The sequence below is a fragment of the Myotis nattereri genome (genome assembly GCF_964212035.1).
Source record: "Myotis nattereri genome assembly, chromosome: 15".
NCBI lineage: Eukaryota > Metazoa > Chordata > Mammalia > Chiroptera > Vespertilionidae > Myotis > Myotis nattereri.
The window spans coordinates 33,742,480-33,765,403 of record NC_138090.1 but is presented as its reverse complement, the minus strand read 5'-3'; the positions used below and the strand labels follow the sequence as shown (position 1 = coordinate 33,765,403).

General features: G+C 47.8%; 1 protein-coding gene and 1 pseudogene across 2 annotated transcripts in view; both read left to right on the top strand.

Annotated features, from left to right (window-relative positions):
- Positions 1–498: 498 nt before the first annotated feature.
- THAP8 (THAP domain containing 8) overlaps positions 499–22,924 on the top strand; it is a gene marked incomplete at its 3' end in the record, with an annotated part of 27,517 nt that continues 5,091 nt past the window's right edge. Inside the window, 1 exon segment of the mRNA XM_081108380.1 lies at positions 499–658. Within this exon segment, the coding sequence (XP_080964506.1) occupies positions 576–658 (83 nt within the window). The 5' untranslated portion in view covers positions 499–575.
- Positions 16,220–16,797, top strand: LOC308530818 (small ribosomal subunit protein eS26-like; annotated as a pseudogene). Its single transcript has 2 exons — positions 16,220–16,337; positions 16,564–16,797. The product of its transcript is annotated as a small ribosomal subunit protein eS26-like (transcript).

Below are 22,924 nucleotides of genomic sequence, written 5' to 3'. Positions count from 1 at the left end.
CGCCGCCGCCCATTGGATGCGGTAGCCGCCCGTTTGGCCAATCGCAGGACTGCCGGGCGGTGCTTTTGACCAATGAGGAATAAGAGGCGGAGTGGAGCGTTTGGCGAGGTGGGGCCACAGCTAGATTCAAGCATGGTGGCGCTTCTAGTCTGCGTTTTCCTCACTCACTAAAACGTACCGATTTAAACTTTTACGTGGCCAAGACCAAAACCGCCACATCTCGCTTTTTGCTGCCGCCTCAGGGCAACAGCCTGGCAGCGGCGTCTCCCGGACGTAAGCCAGGGTGGAGCCGAAGCAGACTGACGAGTCGTCAGGCTCGGAAGCGCCGTGACGCCATCTCTCCCTGACCTGGCGATCAGATCCGGGTGACGGGGAGGTATTCCTGGTTCCCCATTCACCACATGACCAGGGTGCAGGTGTGGTAACCGGAAGGGCGGGTAGTTCGCAGGCGCACTCCTCCCTCCCGAGGCACGAGAGGAAGCACCCCGCTCTGAAATGAGCCCAGAGGAGAGAGCGTAAGCGGGCGACCACCGAAGTGCTGCTGCAGACCGCGGGAAACTACGGGCTGGACAGCCATGCCCCAGTGCTGCTGGGCTCCGAAATGCTCCAACACTGCCGGCCTGCGGGGCGCCGACAACCGCCCTGTGAGGTTCTACAAGTGAGCGCAGTAATGGGGCGAAGGTCAGTCCCCATGCGGGCACTTGGTCCAGCTTGCAGTGTCGAAGCAGGGTTGGCAGGTGAAGAGACGGTATTCTCAGCGTTTCACCGCACATAACAAAGATGCAGATACGTTAAAACAGGGCTGGACGATTAACTACAGGTAGTGAGTGAATGGAGCGGGCGGAAGAAGGGGAGGGGGGGCGCTCTGTTGGGAGAAGTGAGGTTGTTCCTGGGTCTGTAAGGAACCACGAACCATCTCCACGAATTTGAGACATCTCAAACTCAAAACATCCGAAACCCAGCTCCTGATCTTGTCTCCCCCAAACCTTCCACAACCTTAGTTAATAGCTTACTCCATCCTTCCTTCCTCAAGACAGAAACCTTAGAGTCACCCTTACCTCTTTTTCCTCACACTTGAGAAAGTAAAAATTAGCTTGAACTGTAAAAAAATCTGCCTTCCCATTTATTTGGCTGGAATAACAGACACACAAAAAAAGCCGGATGAGTAGTTAAAAGGAAAAAATATTTCTATATTTTATTCAGGGATATGCTGCAGATGTAAAAGGACACAACTCCCTTTCTTTGACCACTACTCGCTTACTGACTAGGAAATTTTGTTCTCTAAAATCATAGACTATCACAAACTTTGTTGTTTCAAGTTAATGGGTAAGAATGAGAGGAGTTAGGTCACTTTGACACAAGCAGCCTCAATTTACAGTCCCGGTGCAGAGCTCAGGTAAGGTGATTCTGGACACAGCATTCCACCTCTATGTAAACGTTATTGTTTCCAAGGGGACAGGACAGACTTGATATTGATCCCTTTATATACAGTTCTACTTTGCATTGAGCCTGGCCACTTTCATTTACATCTCACCTAAATTTCACCCTTCCCCCAAACCCAATAATAACTATCTTTTCCTTTGGTGAGACTCCCCACAGTACCGCTGGTGTGGAGTCTCCCTCATTGCTGTGGTAAATAAACCTGATGTCGTTGGACTACAGGTTTGTTATTCGAACTGGGCCAGGACATGCTCCTTGTCCAGTCCATTGGCAAATGCTCTTGACTCTCCCTTTAAAATCTATCCAGAATTGACCACTTCTAACCCCATTCTCTGCCCCACCCTGGTACTAGCCAGTATCACCTCCCTACTGCGCTATTTTAATAGCTTCACTGGTCAACCCACTTTCATATTCTGTTCCCCTCATGCAGTCACAGAGCCCTCTGTTCACTGTATAAAAGACAATAGGCTGGAACAGGCAGAAAGCAGGCCTATAAAGCCCTACAGAAACTGGATCCCTGTATGACCTCATCTCCGTCCTGCCCCTCTCAATCTGCTCCAGTGTTATTGGCCTACTTGGTGTTTCTCTAGCCTGTCAGGCACATTGTTGCCCCAGGGCCTTTCTCTGTGTTATTTGCTCTGTCTGGAAAGTTCTTCCCTTTATGATTGTCACTCTATGTGAAATGATAGCCCTCTCCCAGATACATACATATTCTTCCTGTCTGCCTTCTGTTTTATTTTTCCCTTGAATACTTTTCACTATCTGGCACACCATGTATTTGATCTATTCATTTATTGTATCCCTCACTAGAATATCAGCTCCATGAAGGTAGGGATTTTTATCTGTCTTAGTCTCTGTTGTGTCCTCTCTACCTAGTATAGTGATGATGCTTAGTACATATTTGTTGGATGAATTCGATGAATGTATTTCATATGGGCTCCCCAGGAAACACAGCAGTTCAAGTTCCTTGGGGGACCCTGTGCAGGGTAGGGGAGATGCAGAAGAGTCTTTAAACCTAAATCAGTGTCTTCAGACTTGCTTTTTAAAATATATCACTCTGCCCTGGCCGGTTTATCTCAGTGGTTAGAGCATTGGCTCATGGACCAAAGGGTCAGGTTCAATTCCCAGTCAAGGGGACATACTTTGGTTGTGGGTTCAATACCCAGCCCCATCAGGGTGCATGCAAGAAGCAACTAGTTGATGTGTCTCTTTCACATCAATGTTTCTCTCTCTCCCCCACCTACCTCCCTTCCATTCTCTCTCTAAAGATTAATGGAACCCTGACCGGTTTGGCTCAATGGATAGAGCGTTAACCTGTGGACTCAAGGGTCCCGGGTTCGATTCTGGTCAAGGGCATGTACCTTGGTTGCGGGCACATCCCCAGTGGGGAGTGTGCAGGAAGCAGCTGATCGATGTTTCTCTCTCATCAATGTTTCTAACTCTCTATCCCTCTCCCTTCCTCTCTGTAAAAAATCAATAAAATATATTTTAAAAAAAGAAGGCCTTATCTTTAAAAAAAAAAAAAAGATTAATGGAAAAAATATCCTCAGGTGAGGATTAAAAAATAAATAAGTATACGTGTGTGTGTGTGTGTGTGTGTGTGTGTGTGTATCCTATATAATAAAGAGCTAATATACTAATTAGACCGAACAGCTGAACAACCTTCTGAGGGTCTTTCTGAACGACCTTCCAGACGAAGCTGGGGCTGCAAGGGCCAGCCAGGTCTGCACTGGGGCTGCTAGGGCTGAGCCCCTTACATGAATTTTGTGCATCGGGCCTCTAGTGTGTGTGTGCGTGCGCGTGCGCGCGCTAATAAAAGAGAAAGACGCAAATTGACCATACCTTTGTGACGCCCCACAGCCCATCAGGAGTGAGTATGCAAATTAACCTGACAAAGATGGCGGGTTAATTTGCATGTGCAGGCACTGAGTGGCTTGGGTCCTGGGGACAGGCATTCTCGGGAGCTAGGCTGCTCTGAGTCTGTAGGCCTGCATGTAGGCCTGGAGCAACTGGGGTCCCAGAACGCCCCTGGCAACTCTGGGCCTATGCACGCAGGCACCGAGCAGCCAGGGGCAGGGCAGAACATCCCCGGGACCCAGGTCCTCTGAGCCGGCGTAAGCACAAGCGGCTGGGGGCGGGATGGGAACGTCCCCTGCAGTGAACGAGCAGACAGCAGTCCCCCGCAGCGAGCGAGCAGACAGCAGGGCCCTGCTTACTCCTGGCTGTGGCAGCAAGGGGCAAGCAGTCCTTCTCAGGGCCCCCACAGAAAGCAGACAGCAGGGCCCTGCTTGCCCCTGGCCCTGGTGGTGAAGGGCAAGCAGGCCCCCACAGAGAGCAGACACCAGGACCTGCAGTGGCATCAAGAAGGCAGGTCCCCTGAGAGCAGAAAACCACAGGGAGCAGGCCTAAGCTGTCAGTAGGACATCCCCTGAGGGCTCCCAGATTGGAGAGAGTGCAGGTCTGGCTGAGGGACCTCCTCCCACTCGCCCCCCCCCCATGCATGAATTTCGTGCACTGGACCCCTAGTCCTATCTAATAATAGACAAACATGGTAATTAGCCATACCTCTGACATGCTTCCCATTGGCTAATCAGGGCGATATGCAAATTAACTGCCAACCAAGATAGCGGCTGGCAGCCAGGCAGCTGAAGCGAACAGGAGGCTTGCTTGCTCCAGTGTTGGAGGAAGCCAACGTTCCCTGCCTGCTGCTGCCGGCCTCTGAGCTGCAGTCTAAGAAACAATGTTGCAATTATAGAAGCTAAACAATCCCCAGAAACCTGCTTTCAGCCAGCCGGGCCTCAGAGCTGGAGTTGCAACAGTGTTTCAATTATAGAAGCTAAACAAAGCCCAGATACCTGCTTTCAGCAGCCGAGGTCTCAGAGCTGGAGCTGAGCCTCAGAGCTAAAGCCGGCTCTCAGCTCCAGTGACAGCCATAGAAGGTAAATAAACCCCAGAATAAAAAAAAAGAAAAAAAGGAGAGGTTGGGAGCTTCAGTCACCCGCCAGCCTGAAAACGGCCCTCAGCCCTTCACCGAGACTGGCCAGGCACCCCAGTGGGGACCCCCACCCTGAAGGGGTGTGACCAGCTGCAAACAGCCATCATCCCCTCATCCGGGCTGGCCAGGCACCCAAACGGGACCCCCACCCTGATCGGGGACACCCTTCAGGGCAAACCAGCCGGCCCCCACCCGTGCACCAGGCCTCTATCCTATATAGTAAAAGGGTAATATGCAAACTGACCCTAACAGCAGAAGGACTGGGAATGACTGGTCACTATGACACACACTGAGCACCAGTGGGCAGACACTCAATGCAGAAGCTGCCCTCTGGTGATCAGGGTGCTCTGACATGGGAGGAGCTGTGCTCAGCCACAAGCCAGGTTGATGGTTGCCAGTACAGCGGTGGTGGTGGGAGCCTCTACCGCCTCCTCAGCAGCACTAAGGCCTGCTCCCAGCTGGCGAGTGGACATCCCCCGAGGGCTGCTGGGCTGCCAGAGGGATGTCTGATTGCCATCTTAGGCCCAATCCCCCAGGGAGCAGGCCTAAGCCAGCAGGTGGTCTTCCACTGAGGGGTCCCAGACTGTGAGAGGGCACAGGATGGGCTGAGGGACCCCCCTACCCCCCCGAGTGCACAAATTTTTGCGCACCGGGCCTCTAGTCCTATCTAATAAAAGAGAAACATGGTAATTTGCCGTACATCTGCTACCCTTCCCATTGGCTAATCAGGGCGATAAGTAAATTAACTGCCAGCCAAGATGGCAGCCGGCAGCCAGGCAGCTTGAAGCGAACATGAGGCTTGCTTGCTTCAGTGACGGAGGACTCCAACGTTACCTGCCTGCCGCTGCCGGCCTCCGAGCTTGCAGTTTGAAACATTGTTACAAATATAGAAGCTAAACAAAACCCCAGAAACCTGCTTTCAGCCAGCCGGGATCTCAGAGCTGGAGTTGAAACAGTGTTTCGATTATAGAACCCTAACAAACCAGATACCTGCTTTCAGCAGCTGAGGCCTAAGAGCTGGACCCAAGCCTCAGAGCTAAAGCTGGCCCAGAATAAAAAAGAAAAAAAAAGAAAAAAAGGAGAGGTTGGGAGCTTCAGTCACCCGCCAGCCTGAAAACAGCCCTCAACCCCTCACCCAGACTGGCCAGGCACCCCAGTGGGGACCCCTACCCTGAAGGGTGTGTGACCAGCTGCAAACAGCCATCATCCCCTCATCCAGGCTGGCCAGGAACCCCAGTGGGGACCCCCACCCTGATCCAGGACACCCTTCAGGGCAAACCAGCTGGCCCCCACCCGTGCACCAGGCCTCTATCCTTTATAGTAAAAGGGTAATATGCCTCCCAGCACCGGGATAGCGGAGCCGCGAGGCCTCCCGGCACCGGGATCAGCGTGACAGGGGGCAGCGCCCAAACCCCCTGATCGCCCTGTGGCTCTGTGTGTGACAGAGGGCGGGGCCACAACCTCCCTATCGGCCCTGCTCTGTTTGTGACTGGGGAAGGCGCCCCAACCCCCTGATTAGCCCTGCTCTGTGCCTGATAGGGGGGAGTTCCCCAACACCCTGATCGCCCTGCGGCTCTGTGTGTGACAGGGTGCGGCGCCCCAACCCCCTGATCAGCCCTGCTCTGTGTGTGACAGGGTGCGGCGCCCCAACACCCCTCCCCTCCCACGGGCCCTGCTCTGTGTGTGACAGGGTAGAGCCATAACCTCCCCATCGGCCCTGCCCTGAGTGTGACAGTGGCGGTGCCCCAACACCCTGATCGGCCCTGCTCTGTGGGTGACAGGGGGCGGTGCCCCAACTCCCCTATTGACCCTACTCTGTGAGTGACAGGGGGGAGCTCCTCAACCCCCTGATGGGCCCTGCCCTGTGCATGACGGGGGAGCTCCCCAACCCCCTGATGGGCCCTGCTCTGTGCATGACAGGGTACTGAGCCCCAACCCCCTTGATGGGCCCTGCTCTGTGAGTGACAGGGGGCAGCGCCCCAACCCCTTGATCCGCCCTGCTCTGTGTGTGACAGGGGGTGGCGCTGCAACCTCCCCATCAACCCTGCCTTGAGTGTGATGGGGGAGGTGCCCCAGCCCCCCAATCGGCCCTACCCTGAGCGTGACTGAGGGTGGCATTGCAACCTCCTGATCCGCCCTGCTCTGTGCATGACAGGGGGCGGCGCCCCAACTCCCCAATCAGCCCTGCTCTGAGCCCGACCAGGGGCTGCACCTAGGGATTGGGCCTGCCCTCTGCCACCCGGGAGCAGGCCTAAGCCAGCAGGGCGTTATCTCCCGAGGGGTCCCAGACTGCGAGAGGGCACAGGCCGGTCTGAGGGACTCTCCCCTCCCCCCCCCCCCCCGAGTGCACAAATTTTTGTGCACCGGGCCTCTCGTGTATATATATATATAATCACTCTGGCACCATTTGTTAATTCAGCAATCCTAAGTGTCTCCTAAGTAAGCTCCTGCTAGACACAAAGGATCCTGACAGATCTTGTTGATGTCCTGGCAGAGCTCATGGACAGGCAAGTCGTCAAAATTGAAGAACTAAATACATAACCTGGGCATCATCCATAATCCTTTCTTCTCTTTAGTGCCATTGCCCCCAATCTAGTCCACTAAGCCATTCTTTGACTCAACTCCCCGAACACATTCCCATCCTGTAACAATCACAACCAAACCCCTAAAGCATTGACAATCATATATAATAAAAGCCTAATATGCAAAGTGTCCAGTTGTCTGTTCAACCAATCAAAGCATAATATGCTAACAATATGCTAAGGTCATTCAACTGCTCACCATGAAGGGCACTGACCACCAGGGGACAGATGCTCTGACTGGTAGGTTAGCTTGCTGCTGGGGTCTGGCCGATTGGGACTGAGCGAGATAGGCCAGACACACCCTGGAGCCCTCCTGTGATCCCTCCCGGCTGGCCAACCTCCCACATCCCGCCCTGGCCCCGATTGTGCACTGGTAGGGATCCTCAGCCTGGCCTGTGCCCTCTCACAATCTAGCACCCCTTAGGGCAGGGGTGGGCAAACTTTTTGACTTGAGGGCCATAATGGGTTCTTAAACTGGACCGGAGGGCTGGAACAAAAGCATGGATGGAGTGTTTGTGTGAACTAATATAAATTCAAAGTAAACATCATTACATAAAAGGGTAGGGTCTTTTTTTTTTTTTTTTTTTTTAGTTTTATTCATTTCAAATGGGCCGGATCCAGCCCGCGGGCCGTAGTTTGCCCACGGCTGCCTTAGGGGATGTCAGAGAGCCGGTTTTGGCCCAATGGCAGAACGATCGATCACTATGATGTGCACTGACCACCAGGGGGCAGACACTCAATGCAGGAGCTGCCCCCTGGTGGTCAGTGCGCTCCCATAGGGAGCACCACTCAGCCAGAAGAGTGCCATGAGGGTGTGGCCATCCCGGGTGAGGGGCTGATGGCTGTTTACAGGCTGGCCACTGCCGCCAACCACCCAAACTCCAAGTGGAGGCTGGCTGGAAGCAGGTATCTGGGGTTTATTTGTCTTCTATAATTGAAACTTTGTTGCCATGAGCGGCGGCCGAAGCCGGCTCAGGGCTGGCAGGAAGCTTGGCTTCCCCCATCGCCCAGGCAACCAAGCCTCCTGCTTGCTCTAGTTCTGTGGCTGCCGGCCGCCATCTTGGTTGGTTTAATTTGCATATAGTTGCTCTGATTGGCTGGCGGGCATGGCTTGGGGCATAGTGAAGGTACAGTCAATTTGCATCTTTGTCTTTTATTAGTGTAGCTTTTTAAAAAAATATATATTTTATTGATTTTTTACAGAGAGGAAGGGAGAGGGATAGAGAGTTAGAAACATCCATGAGAGAGAAACATCCATCAGCTGCCTCCTGCACACCCCCTACTGGGGATGTACCCGCAACCAAGGTACATGCCCTTGACCGGAATCGAACCTGGGACTCTTCAGTCCACAGGCCGACACTCTAGCCACTGAGCCAAACCGGTCAGGGCTAGTGTAGATTTTTAGAGAGTAGAAGCTCCGAAGAGGGAGAGGGAGAGAGAAATATCAGTGTAAGAGTAAAACATCAATTAGCTGCCTCCTGTACCACAGATTGAACCTGCAACCTGGGCCTGTGTCCTGACCAGGAATCACCAGCAACCTTTCCATGCACAGGAGTATGCCCAACCAACTGAACTATACCAGCCAAGGCTCTACTCCAAACCATCTTAATTGGGGACTCAGGATAAAGGTCTTACAGGACAAAAGAGGGCCTGGTCTTCCCTGGTTGCTAGTGGAAATGGTGTTATTGGTGTACTGCTGGAATAAGTATTTCTAGAGGCCCCCATAGGAGGATGAAATATGGTAGAAAGCTTTATTTCCATGGAATTACACTCCTGGATGTCCAAAGTCCCATTTCCCTTAGCCCAGTCAAAGAAGTATAGGTGGGGCTTCAGTAGAGCTAAAATCAGGGCCAGTGCCCAGTTTTCTTTCCTTGTTGGAGCTGGTTCCAATCCAGCATCAGGCTAACATTAGCTTGAGTTTCCCTCCTGTAATCCATTAGTCCATTGCATGTGGGGTCTGCAGGGCCACAAGGCTATGGAGGAAACCTGGGCAGGAGCAAAACAAGAGAGCCCACAAGCCAAGAGGAACCAAGAGCCAAGACACCTTTGTTTAGGAGATTATGTATTCCCAAATTTTCACACACTTGCAGTGGCCGCACCCATTCTGACCAGTGATCTCTGTTAGGTGTGATTGACAGGCAAGTACCTTCCCTATGTCACCCCACCTTTACTGGGCATGCATCTATCTTTCCTCTGTCCAGTCCCCTTCTTCCAGTGTTTTGCAGGTAGTAGGCTGGTGGTTCCAGGGAGTGCAAAGCTGAAGCCTCACCAGGGTGCCTTTGTTCTTTTCTGTTATTAGTAACTAATTAGTAACTAATTAAAGGAACTACCCTGATGTGGAATATTGCTGGTCTTCTGGGAGGGGGAAGAGGAAAGTGGGGAGAACCACCCAGTGGCTCCTGCTAAATTGTATATTTAGAAGTGGCCCATGCCATTTCACTCCTTTGGTCAAAACAAGTCTATGGCAAGCCTTGGGTGAATGGAGTGGAAATATATAATTTTCATGTAGGGAAGGGCAGCAAATACTTTTTATTTTTTTTTTATTTTTTTTTTTGAAAATATATTTTATTGATTTTTCACAGAGAGGAAGGGAGAGCGACAGAGAGTCAGAAACATTGATGAGAGAGAAACATCGATCAGCTGCCTCCTGCACATCTCCCACTGGGGATATGCCCGCAACCCAGGCACATGCCCCCGACCGGAATCGAACCCGGGACCCTCCAGTCCGCAGGCCGACGCTCTATCCACTGAGCCAAACCGGTTTTGGCACTTTTTAATAATAATACAATTTACCTCAGGGTTTATTTTTCTCTCGTATAAAACAAGTACAGAGATTGGCATACCAGCACTGGTGTGGAGGCTTCCACGTTCATTACAGATGAAGGGCCTTCCTGCTCTGTCATCCTTAGCACATAGCTTCCATGCAAGATGGCTGCCAGTGCCCCAGCCATCATGCTCTACCATTCCTAGTAGGAAGAAAAAGGAAGGGAGGACAAGCAAAAAGGACTCAACTCTAAACTGAGAGCCCCCTTTACAAAATCTTCACAGAAGCCTCCCCCAGTGTTGGTTCTTTATCATTTGTTGCCCCCAACTGCAAAGGAAGCTAGAAAATGTAGTCTTTTAGTTGGGCATTTAATAACCCTGAAGAAATTATGAGTAAGTAAGGAAGAAAAGAAGAGCTTCTATAGTGTGTGCTACTCCATGCTCTAGATAAGATGACCAACCAACAAGACTAAACTATTTTATAAAAAAGGAGGACACTGGCCATTCACTCTAAAGTGGATTTTTAGAGAGGGCTATTGCCTGTCATAAATGTTGCCATCCAAAGGAACCAGAGAATGAAAACGGCCAAATTAGGAAGAGTTGTTTTTTGTTTGTTTGTTTATGATATTCACTACCTTCTTTTGCCCCTTGAGCTGCTCTGATTCCATTTGAGAACTTCACATTTAAGGTACCATCCCTGATGTCTAGACCGAAGCTAAAAGGACTGCAGCAGCCAGAGTTCCTAGTTGTGGGCTCTGGGGATCAGGTCTGTGGGTGCCACATCTTTTCTCTTTCACCTCCCACTTTCATTTTCTGTCTACCTGTTGCCTGAGAAGTCTTGCTCCCATCTCCACCTCTGTCCATCTCATCCACCTCCTCTCCTCTGGTGGTCTCTTTAGTTTTTTATGTGTCCTTCCTAGTGTTTATGCAAATACAAGCAAATCTGAATATATGTTCACATTTTCCCCCTTATTACTATACTAGTTTCCTGTGGCTGTTATAACAAACTTGGTGACTTAAGACAGTAATTATTCTCTCATAGTCTATAACAGGTTTTCTGAGCCAAAATCAAAGTGTTGGCAGTGCTGCATTCACTGGGAAGCTCTAAGGAAGAATCTGTACCGTGCTTCCAGTTTCTGGTGTCTGCAGACATTCCCGGGCATGTGGCCACATCACTCCAATCTCTGCCTCCATGGTTGCATCATCTTCTCTTTTGTCTGTGGTATTTCATTTAAGGCCAACGTAGATGATCAAGGAGAATTTCCCCATCTCAAGATCCTTAACTTCATCACATCCTTTATTATAAAATGTAATATTCACAGGTTCCAGGGACATATCTTTTGGAGACCATTATACCACAATAACTTAAAGCTGACACACTATTTGGAATCTTGCTTTATTCACATAGTATATGTGAATATACTGACAATAGCATGTCAGTTCCTAGAGTCCTCCACAGTATATGTTTTAGAGCTACATAGCACTCTAGTGAACATGTGGCTGAGTTATTTACCAAGTCTCTTATAGATAGTACTAGAAGCCCAGCACACGAAATTGCACAGCGCCACCCACCCACATGCCGCCCTACCTTGACACCTGAACCTCTCCACGCAGAGCTCCAGCATGCCTGGCTCAGCTCCCGACCCCTCTGGCCTTCTCTAGCCACTTCAAGCCCCGTCCTCAGTGCCTTGAGTCACCTCGGGCTGGTCCCGCCTTCTCTGGGCGCCTCCCTGCTTCTGCCCTGTCTCCAGAGCACTGCGGCAGCTCCATCCCATCATGGCACCGGAGGAGAGCGGGGAAGCCTCCCACCTGCTGCGCTGTGCTCCTTCCCCTGGCAGGTGGGTGGCAGGGCACTCTGAGTGTGAGCGGTGGGTGGCGAAGGACTGGTGAGGTGGGGGCGCTACAGGCTCTCACCTCTGCCCTTCCCGGCACAGGATGGTCCTGCCTCGTCTTTATTAGCTCCCATCTCCGGAGCAACGTCCTGAGGCACAGGCAGGCAGCCTCCTGCTGATAGGAGCTAATAAAGAACTAATATGCTGATGGTCTGGTCATTACGCGTTATGGTGTCCCAACCATTAGCATATTAGCTCTTTATTAGTATAGACTAGAGGCCCGGTGCACAAAAATTTGTGCACTGGGTGTGTGTGTGGGGGGGGTCCCTTAGCCTGGCCTGGGGAATCGGGCCTAAGCTGGCAGTCAGACACCCCTCTGGCAGCCCGGGAGCCCTCGGGGGATGTCCACTTGCCAGCGGGGAGCAGGCCTAAGCTGCAGTTGGACATCCTTAACGCTGCTGAGGAGGCGGGAGAGACTCCTGCCACTACTGCTGTGCTGGCAGCTGGCAGCCTGGCTTGTGGCTGAGCAGAGCTCCCCCTGTGGGAGCGCACTGACCAACAGGGGTCAGCTCCTGCATTGAGTGTCTGCCCCCTGGTGGTCAGTGTGTGTCATAGTGAACAGTCATTCCCAGTCGTTCTGCTGTTAGGGTCAATTTGCATATTACCCTTTTATTATATAGGATTGTTCCCCATCCACTAAGTTCCTTACTCTTCCTTTAAAAAATATATATATATATATATATATATATATATATATATATATATATATATATATCTTGATTTCAGAGAGGAAGGAAGAGGGAGAGAGAGATAGAAACATTGATGAGAGAGAATCATTGATCGGCTGCCTCCTGCACGCCCCGCACTGGGAATCAAGCCTATAATCTGAGCATGTGCCCTTGACTAGAATTAAACCTGGGACCTTTCAGTTCGCAGGCAGACAATCTATCCACTGAGCTAAACTGGCTAGGGCCTTACTCTTCCTTTTTAACAAAGAGAGCTGGCCTCATAGCCCTCAGCAAGAAAAGGTATCCAGGTGTTTGTTTTGTTTTTTAAAATATATTTTTATTGATTTCAAGAGAGGAAGGGAGAGGGGGAGAGAGATAGAAACATCAATGACGTGAGAGACTCATTAATTGGCTGCCTCCTGCATGCCCCACACTAGGGATCAAACCCAAACGCAGGCATGTGTCCTGATGGGGAATCAAACCATGACCTCCTGGTTCATAGGTCAGCACTCAACCACTGAGCCATGCCAGATGGGTGCTACCCAGGTGTTTTTTTGATTCATTTCTATTTATGAAATTGATACTGGTTTTCCATTTGTAACTTGGTGTAAAGTTTCTCTTTCAGGTATATTTGATTAACACAATTGGTCAATTTTAAGAAAAATATTACGTAAATAATGTCACAGATATTGAAGACATTGTGAAGGTGGGATGTAGATGACTGATTGTAATAGTAATGCTATGTAACAAACTATCCCAAAATTTAGAAGCTTAAAATAAGTGCTCAATGTCTCAGTTTTTGGCAGCAGCCACAGAACAAACTGACCAGAATGTAATCATGTGGCCACCCTGATTGCAAATGAAGCTGGAAAGTGAGGTCTTTATGGTGGACAGTCTTGAGCCCAGGTCTAAATAGAGAGTGTATTGCTTTACAAACGTTGGGGACAAATGCCAGCAGGACACAAAAGTAGTGGGTGTGCCTCTATTGCAACCTGTGGGTCGCGACCCCTTTGGCGGTCAAATGACCCTTTCACAGGGGTCGCCTAAGACCATCCTGCATATCAGATATTTACATTACGATTCATAACAGTAGCAACATTACAGTTATGAAGTAGCAACAAAATAATTTTATGGTTGGGTCACAATATGAGGAACTGTATTTAAAGGGCCAGAAGGTTGAGAACCACTGCTCTAGAGGATGCCTTATTCAGATAATCCCCACACTCCCACTGGGAAAGCTTTTATTTATTTTATTGGAAGAAAAAACCCAAAACATCTTTTTTTAATTTTAATTTTTAGTTATGGTAAAATATGTGTAACATAGTGCTACTATCTTAAACACTTTCAAGAGTATAGTTCAGTAGTATTAAGTATATTCAAAATTGTTGTGCAACCAATCTCCCAGACTTTTTTATCTTGCAAAACTGAAACTCTGTACCAATTGAACAACTCTGCTTCCTCTTCCCCCCAGTCCCTGGCAACCACCATTCTACTTCTGTTTTCATCTGACTGCTCTAGATACCTCATGTAAGTGGAGCCATACAGTACCTGTTTTTGTGTATGCATGACTGGTTAATTTCACTAACCATAATGTCCTCAAGGTTTATTCATGTTATAGCATGTGTCATAATTTTTTAAGGCTGAATAATTTTTAATTGTATGTATGTGTCATATTTTGCTCGTTCATATATATGTTGATAGACATTTGGGTTTCTTCTTCCTTTGGCTATTGCAAATAAAGCTATTATGAACATGAGTGTGCAAATACCTCTTCAAGACTCTTCTTTCAATTCTTTTGGGTCAATATCCAGAAGTATAATGCCTGGATCATATGGTAATTCTGTTTTTAATTTTTTGAAGAACTGCCATACTGTTTCATAGAGGCTGCTCCATTTTACATTCCCACCAACAGTATACAGGGTTCCATTTTCTGCACATCTTTGCAAACACTTGTTATTTTCTGTGTGTTTTTAAAAATATATATTTTATTGATTTTTTACAGAGGAGAAGGGAGAGGGATAGAGAGTCAGAAACATCAATGAGAGAGAAACATCTATCAGCTGCTTCCTGCATGCCCCCTACTTGGGATGTGCCTGCAACCAAGGTACATGCCCTTGACCGGAATCAAACCTGGGACCCATCCACAGGCCGACGGTCCATCCACTGAGCCAAACCGGTTAGTGCTATTATCTGTGTTTTTAAGAAATATCAGCCATTCTAATGGTTCTGAGGTAATATCTTGTGGTTTTGATTGGCATTTTCCTAATAACTAGTGAGGCTGAGCATCTTTTCATATGCTAGTTGGCCATCTGTATATCTTTGGAGAACTATCTATTTAAGTTCTTTGTCCTTTTTCTCTTTTCTTTTTTTTTTTTTTAATCCTTATCTGAGGATATTTTTTCCTTGATTTTTAGAGAGAGTGAAAGAGAGAGGGAAAGACAGAGAGAAATATTGATGTGAGAGAAGCACATGGATTGGTTGCCTCCTGCATGAGCCCCGACCAGGGCCCAGGCTGGGAAGTAGCCTGCAACCGAGGTATGTGCCCTTGACCGGAATCGAACCCAGAACCCTCAGTCTGCAGGCCGACGCTCTATCCACTGAGCCAAAACAGCTAGGGCTGTCTTTTTCTTCTTCTTCTTTTTTTTTTTTTTTACTTTAAATCAACTTATATTTTAATTCAGAAATATAAATATGCACATTCATAGCAACTCTAAAAAATACGCCTTGTTTTTTAAAAATGGTATTTTTAGCCGAAACCGGTTTGGCTCAGTGGATAGAGCGTTGGCCTGCGGACTGAAGGGTCCCAGGTTCGATTCCGGTCAAGGGCATGTACCTTGGTTGTGGGCACATCCCCAGTGGGGAGTGTGCAGGAGGCAGCTGGTCGATGTTTCTCTCTCATTGATGTTTCTAACTCTCTGTCTCTCTCCTTTCCTCTCTGTAAAAACTCAATAAAATATATTTAAAAAAAAAAAATAAAAAATAAAAATGGTATTTTTAAGAAGGGAGTTAGCCAAAAGCAAAATTACAAGATTACAGTAGGCTGAATCTTCACACAATATCCTTTAAACATGAGAAAGTAGAATTATCACACAGCCCGCTCCTGCCATCAAGTTATTTCAAACCTAATATTAGTACTCTAATGAACAAAAGTATAGAAATCTCTTTATGACTCTGAATAGCATATACTCAGGAAAGCATAAACACCACTTCATTTCTTCAGCATCTTTTCCCCTAGCACTCTTTAGCTCCTACAGCAATTACTCTGTTAGGGCAACTGCAATCTAAAAAGTAAGGCTTTCGATGAGTGGCCACTGGTTATTGACATAATTTCTTACTAGTATTCTTTATAATAGAAAATTTGGTTTTGCCCATTTTTTAATCAGGTTATTTTTTGTTTTTGTTTAAAAACTGTTTAACAGATATTTTCAAGCATAAATAAAAAATAGAGTTGTGTAAATGAGTCCTCATGTATCCATCACTCAGTTTCACCAGTTGTCAACATTTTGCCAATCTTTTCATCCACACTCTTCTCACATGCACCTTTAATGCAGTACTTTAAAGTAAATTCCAGACATTAGGTCTTTTACTCATAAATATTTAACAGATGACAATTTTAAAAGTATAAATCAATACAATCATCACACCCAGAACAATTTCAAGTGCAATTTTCCCCACTATCTTAAAATGTCTTTTTACAAAGCAATCTGTTGCAGAACAAGGTCCAGATCTGCATTTGGGTTATGTTTCTTAAATCTCTTATTATTATTTTTTGTACTGTGGTAGGCAGTTAGACAGACATGAGCAGAGCAAGGATGATAGGCCAGGTACAGAAGGTGGACAAAACTGGGAAAACAACTCTCTCGGGTCCTCGTTTCCAAGATGACCAAGAAAAGAAGGAATAAATAACAGTCGTGCCAAAAAAGGTCGAGGCCATGTGCAGCCTATTTGTTGCAGCAACTGTGCCCAGTGCATGCCCAAGGACAAGGCCATTAAGAAGTTTGTCATGCCTGGCTGGCATGGCTCAGAGGTTGAGCATCAACCTATGAACCAGGAGGTCAAGTGTTTGATTTCCGGTCAGGGCACATGCCCGGGTGGCAGGCTCGATCCCCAGTGTGCAGCGTACAGGAGGCAGCCGATCAATGATTCTCTCATCATTGATGTTTCCATCTCTCTCTCCCTCTCCCTTCCTCTCTGAAATCAATAAAAACATATTTAAAAAAAAGTTTATCATTCAAAACATAGTAGAGGCCGCAGCCATTAGGGATATCTCCGAAGCAAGTGTCTTCGACGCCTGTGTGCTTCCCAAGCTGTGTGTGAAGCTGCATTACTGTGTGAGCTGTGCCATTCACAGCAAGGTAGTCAGGAACCATTCTCATGAAGCCCGGAAGGACCGAACACCCCCACCCCGATTTAGACCTGCAGGTGCTGCCCCACGACCTCCACCAAAGCCCATGTGAGGAGCTAAGTCTTTAAGGAGTGAAGAAAAGTTCTCTGGGGAAAAAATAAATGGAAATTGTACTTCAAAAAACCCCCCAAAAAACTGGGAAAACAAGGACCTTGCCCCTAGGGCAGTGATGGCGAACCTATGACACGCGTGTCAGAGGTGACACGCGAACTCATTTTTTTGGTTGATTTTTCTTTGTTAAATGGCATTTAAATATATAAAATAAATATCAAAAATATAAATCTTTGTTTTACTATGGCTGCAAATATCAAAAAATTTCTATATGTGACACGGCACCAGAGTTAAGTTAGGGTTTTTCAAAATGCTGACGCCGAGCTCAAAAGGTTCGCCATCACTGCCCTAGGGTAACCTTTCCTCCCTTAGAATATCACTGGTCAGCTGGTCATGTAGTTGAGACCCTCTGATCTTTCCTCCCTAGAGACAGCATCTAGGCCTCAGTTATGTTTCAGCTCCAGGCCCAGAAAAACAGCAAAAGCGGACAAAAGATACCATGGCTGACTTCAGGGGCAGCTGCATTGACTAATGACCCCTTGCCCTGGAACCAGCCAATTAAGGAGACCACAACCCTGAAAGGCTGTAGCTGGAAAGCGGATGAATAATCTATTGAGATCCTCCTTTGGGACCTCCCGTAAAATCTCCACCCTCAAAAGCCCTTAGGACTGAGGACCCACATGCTCTCCCTCCTGGGAGCACCCCCCCCATACTCTTCCCCTCCCTTTCTTACCGCCCCCCAAGCACTTTACCTTTACCTTCCTCTCTTCTAAGTTTCAAAGACCTTTCTTTAGCCTCTGTAACTTGTTTCCTAAGCCCATTTCCTCCACCACTCACTTCCACTTCTGTGACTTCCTAAATAAAATTTCTCTTATAGTTTGAGTCTTGGCTCTGAATTCTTTCCTAGCCAGAACTGAAGTACTGAGGTTGCTGAACCAAGGTCCAGTTGACCCCCCTGGCTACAGAAGGGCATGCGTGTGCAGTATACCATGAGATCACTGTGGCTTTGCACCTGCTTATGGTATCTTAGCTTTGAACATTCTGATTAAGATTTCCCCTGTTCAGAGGCCTTGGTTATCCGGGGTCTCTGGCATGGTCCCTACAGAGAGTAAGGTCCTACTTTACTGCTTACTCCACTTTTTACTTTTTCACTTAAGCTGGTTTGGCTCAGTGGATAGAGCATCAGCCTGCGGACTGAAGGGTCCTGGGTTCAAATATGGTCAGGGGCACATGTCCGGGGTTGTGGACTCCATCCTTGGTGCAAGAGGCAGCCGATCAATGATTCTTATCATTGATGTTTCTATCTCTCCCTCTCCCTTCCTTTCTGAAATCAATTTAAAAAAACGCTGAGTCTCAACTTAAAAAAAAACTTACAGAAAAAGATCATTTATTCAAGAAACACTTTCATTCAAACCTTTGAAAAGCATTTGGTAGAGTTTGCAATTGTTTTTACTGCCAATGCATATTTTATTTTATTTTTTCTGAGCTTTATAAGTTCCCCTTATAGATGAGGAACGATGGCATAAGAAGCGAAGACCTTGTTTGTATTTTAATCTTTCCAAAAATATACCTCAGTAGGCATTATTATCTACATTTAATTGAGCCTTAAAGAGGTGAAGTAACTTGCCTGTGACCACAAACTAGTAAATGGTGGAACTCAGGTGGAGGACCAGGTCTGTCTGGCCCCAAACCCATGCCTTTTTGTTTTAATTGAATTTATTGGGGTAACATTGGTTAATAAAATATATAGGTTTCAGGTATACAATTTTATTTTAACTTTTTTAAAGACAATCCTGCCCTAACCGGTCTGGCTCAGTGGATAGAGCGCTGGCCTGCGGACTGAAGGGTCCCAGGTTCAATTCCGGTAAAGGGCATGTACCTTGGTTGCGGGCACATCCCCAGTGGCGGGTGTGCAGGAGGCGGCTGATCGATGTTTCTCTCTCATCGATGTTTCTAGCTCTCTATCCCTCTCCCTTCCTCTCTGTAAGAAATCAATAAAATATATTTTAAAAAAAATAAAGACAATCCTGCTGCTAAATTCTGAATTATTTTTAAAAAATATTTTATTGATTTTTTACAGAGAGGAAGGGAGAGGGATAGAGAGTTAGAAACATCGATGAGAGAGAAACATCGATCAGCTGCCTCCTGCACACCCCCTACTGGGGATGTGCCTGCAACCAAGGTACATGCCCTTGACTGGAATTGAACCTGGGACCCTTCAGCCCGCAGGCTGACGCTCTATCCACTGAGACAAACAGTTAGGGTGATATACAATTTTATAATATATCATCTGTATATTGTATTGTGTATTCACTACCCCAAGTCAAGTCTTCTTACATCACCATTTATCCCCCCTTTTACCCTCTTCTACCTCCCCTCACCCCTCTTAAATCTTTTTTTTTGTAGTAAGAATCTATTTCCTTTTATTTCAAGTGTTTTTTTTAATTAAATCTTTATTGTTTAGATTATTACATTTGTTCCTCTTTCCCCCCCCCCCCCATAACTCCCCTCCTCCCAGTTCCCGCCCCACCCTCCGCCTTCACTCCCCACCCACTGTCCTCATCCATAGGTGCACGATTTTTGTCCAGTCACTTCCCGCATCTCCCACACCCCTTTCCCCCCCAAGAATAGTCAGTCCATTCCCTTTCTATGTCCCTGATTCTATTATAATCACCAGTTCATTCTGTTCATCAGATTATTTATTCACTTGATTCTTAGATTCACTTGTTGATAGATGCATATTTGTTGTTCATAATTTGTATCTTTACCTTTTTCTTCTTCTTCCTCTTCTTAAAGGATACCTTTCAGCATTTCATATAATCCTGGTTTGGTGGTGATGAACTCCTTTAGCTTTTCTTTATCTGTGAAGCTCTTTATCTGACCTTCAATTCTGAATGATAGCTTTGCTGGATAAAGTAATCTTGGTTGTAGGTTCTTGCTATTCATCACTTTGAATATTTCTTGCCATTCCCTTCTGGCCTGCAAAGTTTCTGTTGAGAAATCAGCTGACAGTCGTATGGGTATTCCCTTGTAGGTAACTGAGTTTCTTTCTCTTGCTGCTTTTAAGATTCTCTCTTTGTCTTTTGCTCTTGGCATTTTAATGATGATGTGTCTTGGTGTGGTCCTCTTTGGATTCCTTTTGTTTGGGGTTCTCCGTGCTTCTTGGACCTGTAAGTCCATTTCTTTCACCAGGTGGGGGAAGTTTTCTGTCATTATTTCTTCAAATAGGTTTTCAATATCTTGCTCTCTCTCATCTTCTGGCACCCCTATAATTCTGATGTTGGTACGCTTGAAGCTGTCCCAGAGGCTCCTTACACTATCCTCGCATTTTTGGATTCTTTTTTCATTCCGCCCCTCCGGTTGGGTGTTTTTTGCTTCCTCGCATTTCAAATCATTGACTTGATTCTTGCACTCCTCTGGTCTGCTGTCGGGAGTCTGTATAATATTCGTTATTTCAGTCCGTGTATGCTTAATTTCTAGTTGGTTCCCCATCATAACATCGAGGGTCTCATTAGTTTTCTTGTAGATCTCATTAAGTTTATCGGCGGCTTCTAAACAGTTCTTGAGAGACCTTAAAAGTGCGGTTCTGAACTCTATATCTTCCATTGACAATTTTGTCCTGTTTCTTTGTCTCCACATTTTGTTATGCTTCCTTGGTTCACCCCCTAGTGGTCTTTGTGCGCAGTCTTATAGTTAAACCTTGATTGTTGTAGCTAATACGAGGGAGGGTTTGACCTCCAGGCCAAGTGGCTATGAGAATCAGCTGTGTCTGCAGTGAGAGAACTTCTGTCCTCTAGGGAGGTGCTAATCTAGCCTTTGCCTGAGGCTATCCGGCAAATGCCTCTGTGCAGGGCTTGGGCGGGGCGGGTCGCACAGGATCAACAGGGTGGGCCGGAGAGAGCAGTTATGGCGGCTCTCAGTCCTGTCCCCAGGGGCTCTGCCTCTCTGAGTCCCAGCACCCGCTGCAAACCTCGGAGAGAAAGCTGCACTCGCTCTGACTGAAGCCAGACAGTCCCGCTTCTCCCGTTTGAGTCTGGGTCCCGAAAGACTCGCCCGTATCTGGAGCTCAGAGTCTGGGACTCCCTCCCGATTGAAAATGCCAACCGCGCCCTCCGCACCTCAGAATTTGACTTCAGCACTGCGCCTCCTCTGAGTGTCCGTATGCGTTTCTCTTTCCTCCTAGTTGTAGGACTTCCACTCAGTCAGCGTTCCTGTGGTTCTGGGTGATGTCCGTTCCGTTTTTTAGTTTCACTTTTGAAGTAGTTGTTCAAGGCAGCAAACTCCGGCGTTAACCTATGCCGCCATCTTGGTTCTCAAGTCTTAAATCTTTTTAAAATCTATAACTGCACTCCTGTGAACAGGGAGATCAGGAAGGAGGCAAAAATCCAGCCATAGAGGATGGAAGCTGGATGGGCGGGGCAGCAGAGGTGGGATGGGCAGGTTGATGCTGGTGTTATCAGTGGGGTGCCTTCTGTGTCCCAACCTGTTACCAGTGGAAGTGGCGTTCTCGCGATGTCACAAGGAAAGGAATTTCCTGAGACTTGCAGGGGAGGATGAGTGAGGTTTATTTCCATGGAATTAAACTCCTGGGATTCCAATATCCCATTTCCCTCTGTCTCACCATAAAAAAGTCCAATCTTATCTTCTGCAGGACAAGAATTAAGGCCACTGTCCAGAGTCTTCACTCCATATTAAAGCACAGTCCAGTCCAGCATCAGGCTAGCTTAGCTTGTGTTCCCAGCTACAGTCTATTACATGTAGGGTCTGCATAGTCTTTCTAAGGCAACAGGACTATGAAGAGACAGGGGCTAGTGTGGGTCATGGAGCAAAAGAGTACAATATTGAACAAGAAGCAAGAGCAGAGCCCTGGCTGGCACGGCTCAGTGGAGAGTCGGCTCACACACTGGAGGGTCACAGGTTCAATTCTTGGTCAAGGGCATGTACCTGGGTTGCAGGTCCGATCCCTGGCCCTGGTTGGGGCTCATGCAAGAGGCAACCAATTGATGTGTCTCTCTCACATTGATGTTGCATCCTCTCTCTCTCTCTCCCTCCCTCCTTCCCTTCCTCCCTTCTACTCTCTAAAAAACAATGGAAAAAATATCCTCAGATGAGGAGTAACCAAAAGAAAAAAGAAGGAGAAGGAGAAGCAAGAGAAGAACATGAGCAAGAGAGAGGGAACTCTTTGGGAATTATAACTAGGGACTTAACCAATTAAGCCTTCAAGATTTCATGTGCTTGCAGTGGCTTCACCCCACTAGCCAATTATCTTTTTCCTAGGTTAGACTGACAGACAAATATCACCCTGACTTCACTGCACATGCACCCATCTCCCCCTTTGTTGGATCCCTTTCCCTAGTGATCTGCAGGGAATGGACCAGTGGTTCCCTGGGGAGTATGAAGTTGCAGCTTCCTGGTGAAGCTGCCCATATGACCATGCTTACAATGTCTGGTCTTCCCTTTGCTTTCTTCTATTATTAACTAGAGGCTCGGTGCACAAAATTTGTGCACCCATGGGGGAGGGGGGTGTCCCTCAGCCTAGCCTGCACCCTCTCCATTCTGGGACATCCCTCTCACAATCCTGGACCACTGGCTCCTAATCGCTCACCTGCCTGCCTGCCTGGTCACCCCTAACTGCCCCCCCCCCCGCCGGCCTGATTGCCCCTCACTGCCTCTGTGTGCCGGCCTGATTGCCCCTAACTGCCCCTCTCTGCTGGCCTGGTCGCTCCTAACTGCCCCCCTCCTCACCAGCCTGGTCACCCCTTACTGCCCCCCCCCCCGCTGGCCTAGTTGCCCCTCATTGCACCTCCTCGCCGGCCTGGTTGCCCCTAACTGCCGCCCCCCCCCCCCCCGGTCACCCCCAACTGCCTCCCCTGCTGGCCTGGTCGCCCCCACTGCCCACCCCCTGCTGGCCTGGTTGCCCCACACAGCCTGCTGTTTAGTCATTTGGTCGTCCCTCACTAACCCTCCTGCCGGCCTGGTCGTAGACAGCTATCTTGTGAGGGTGTGAGGGTTAATTTGCATCTTACCTCTTTATTATATAGGAATATTAATAAACTAGCTAATCATGGGAGTTGAAACTAGCTTGACTGGGAGTTTAAAAGGTGGAATGGTAGAATGCAATATGGGTA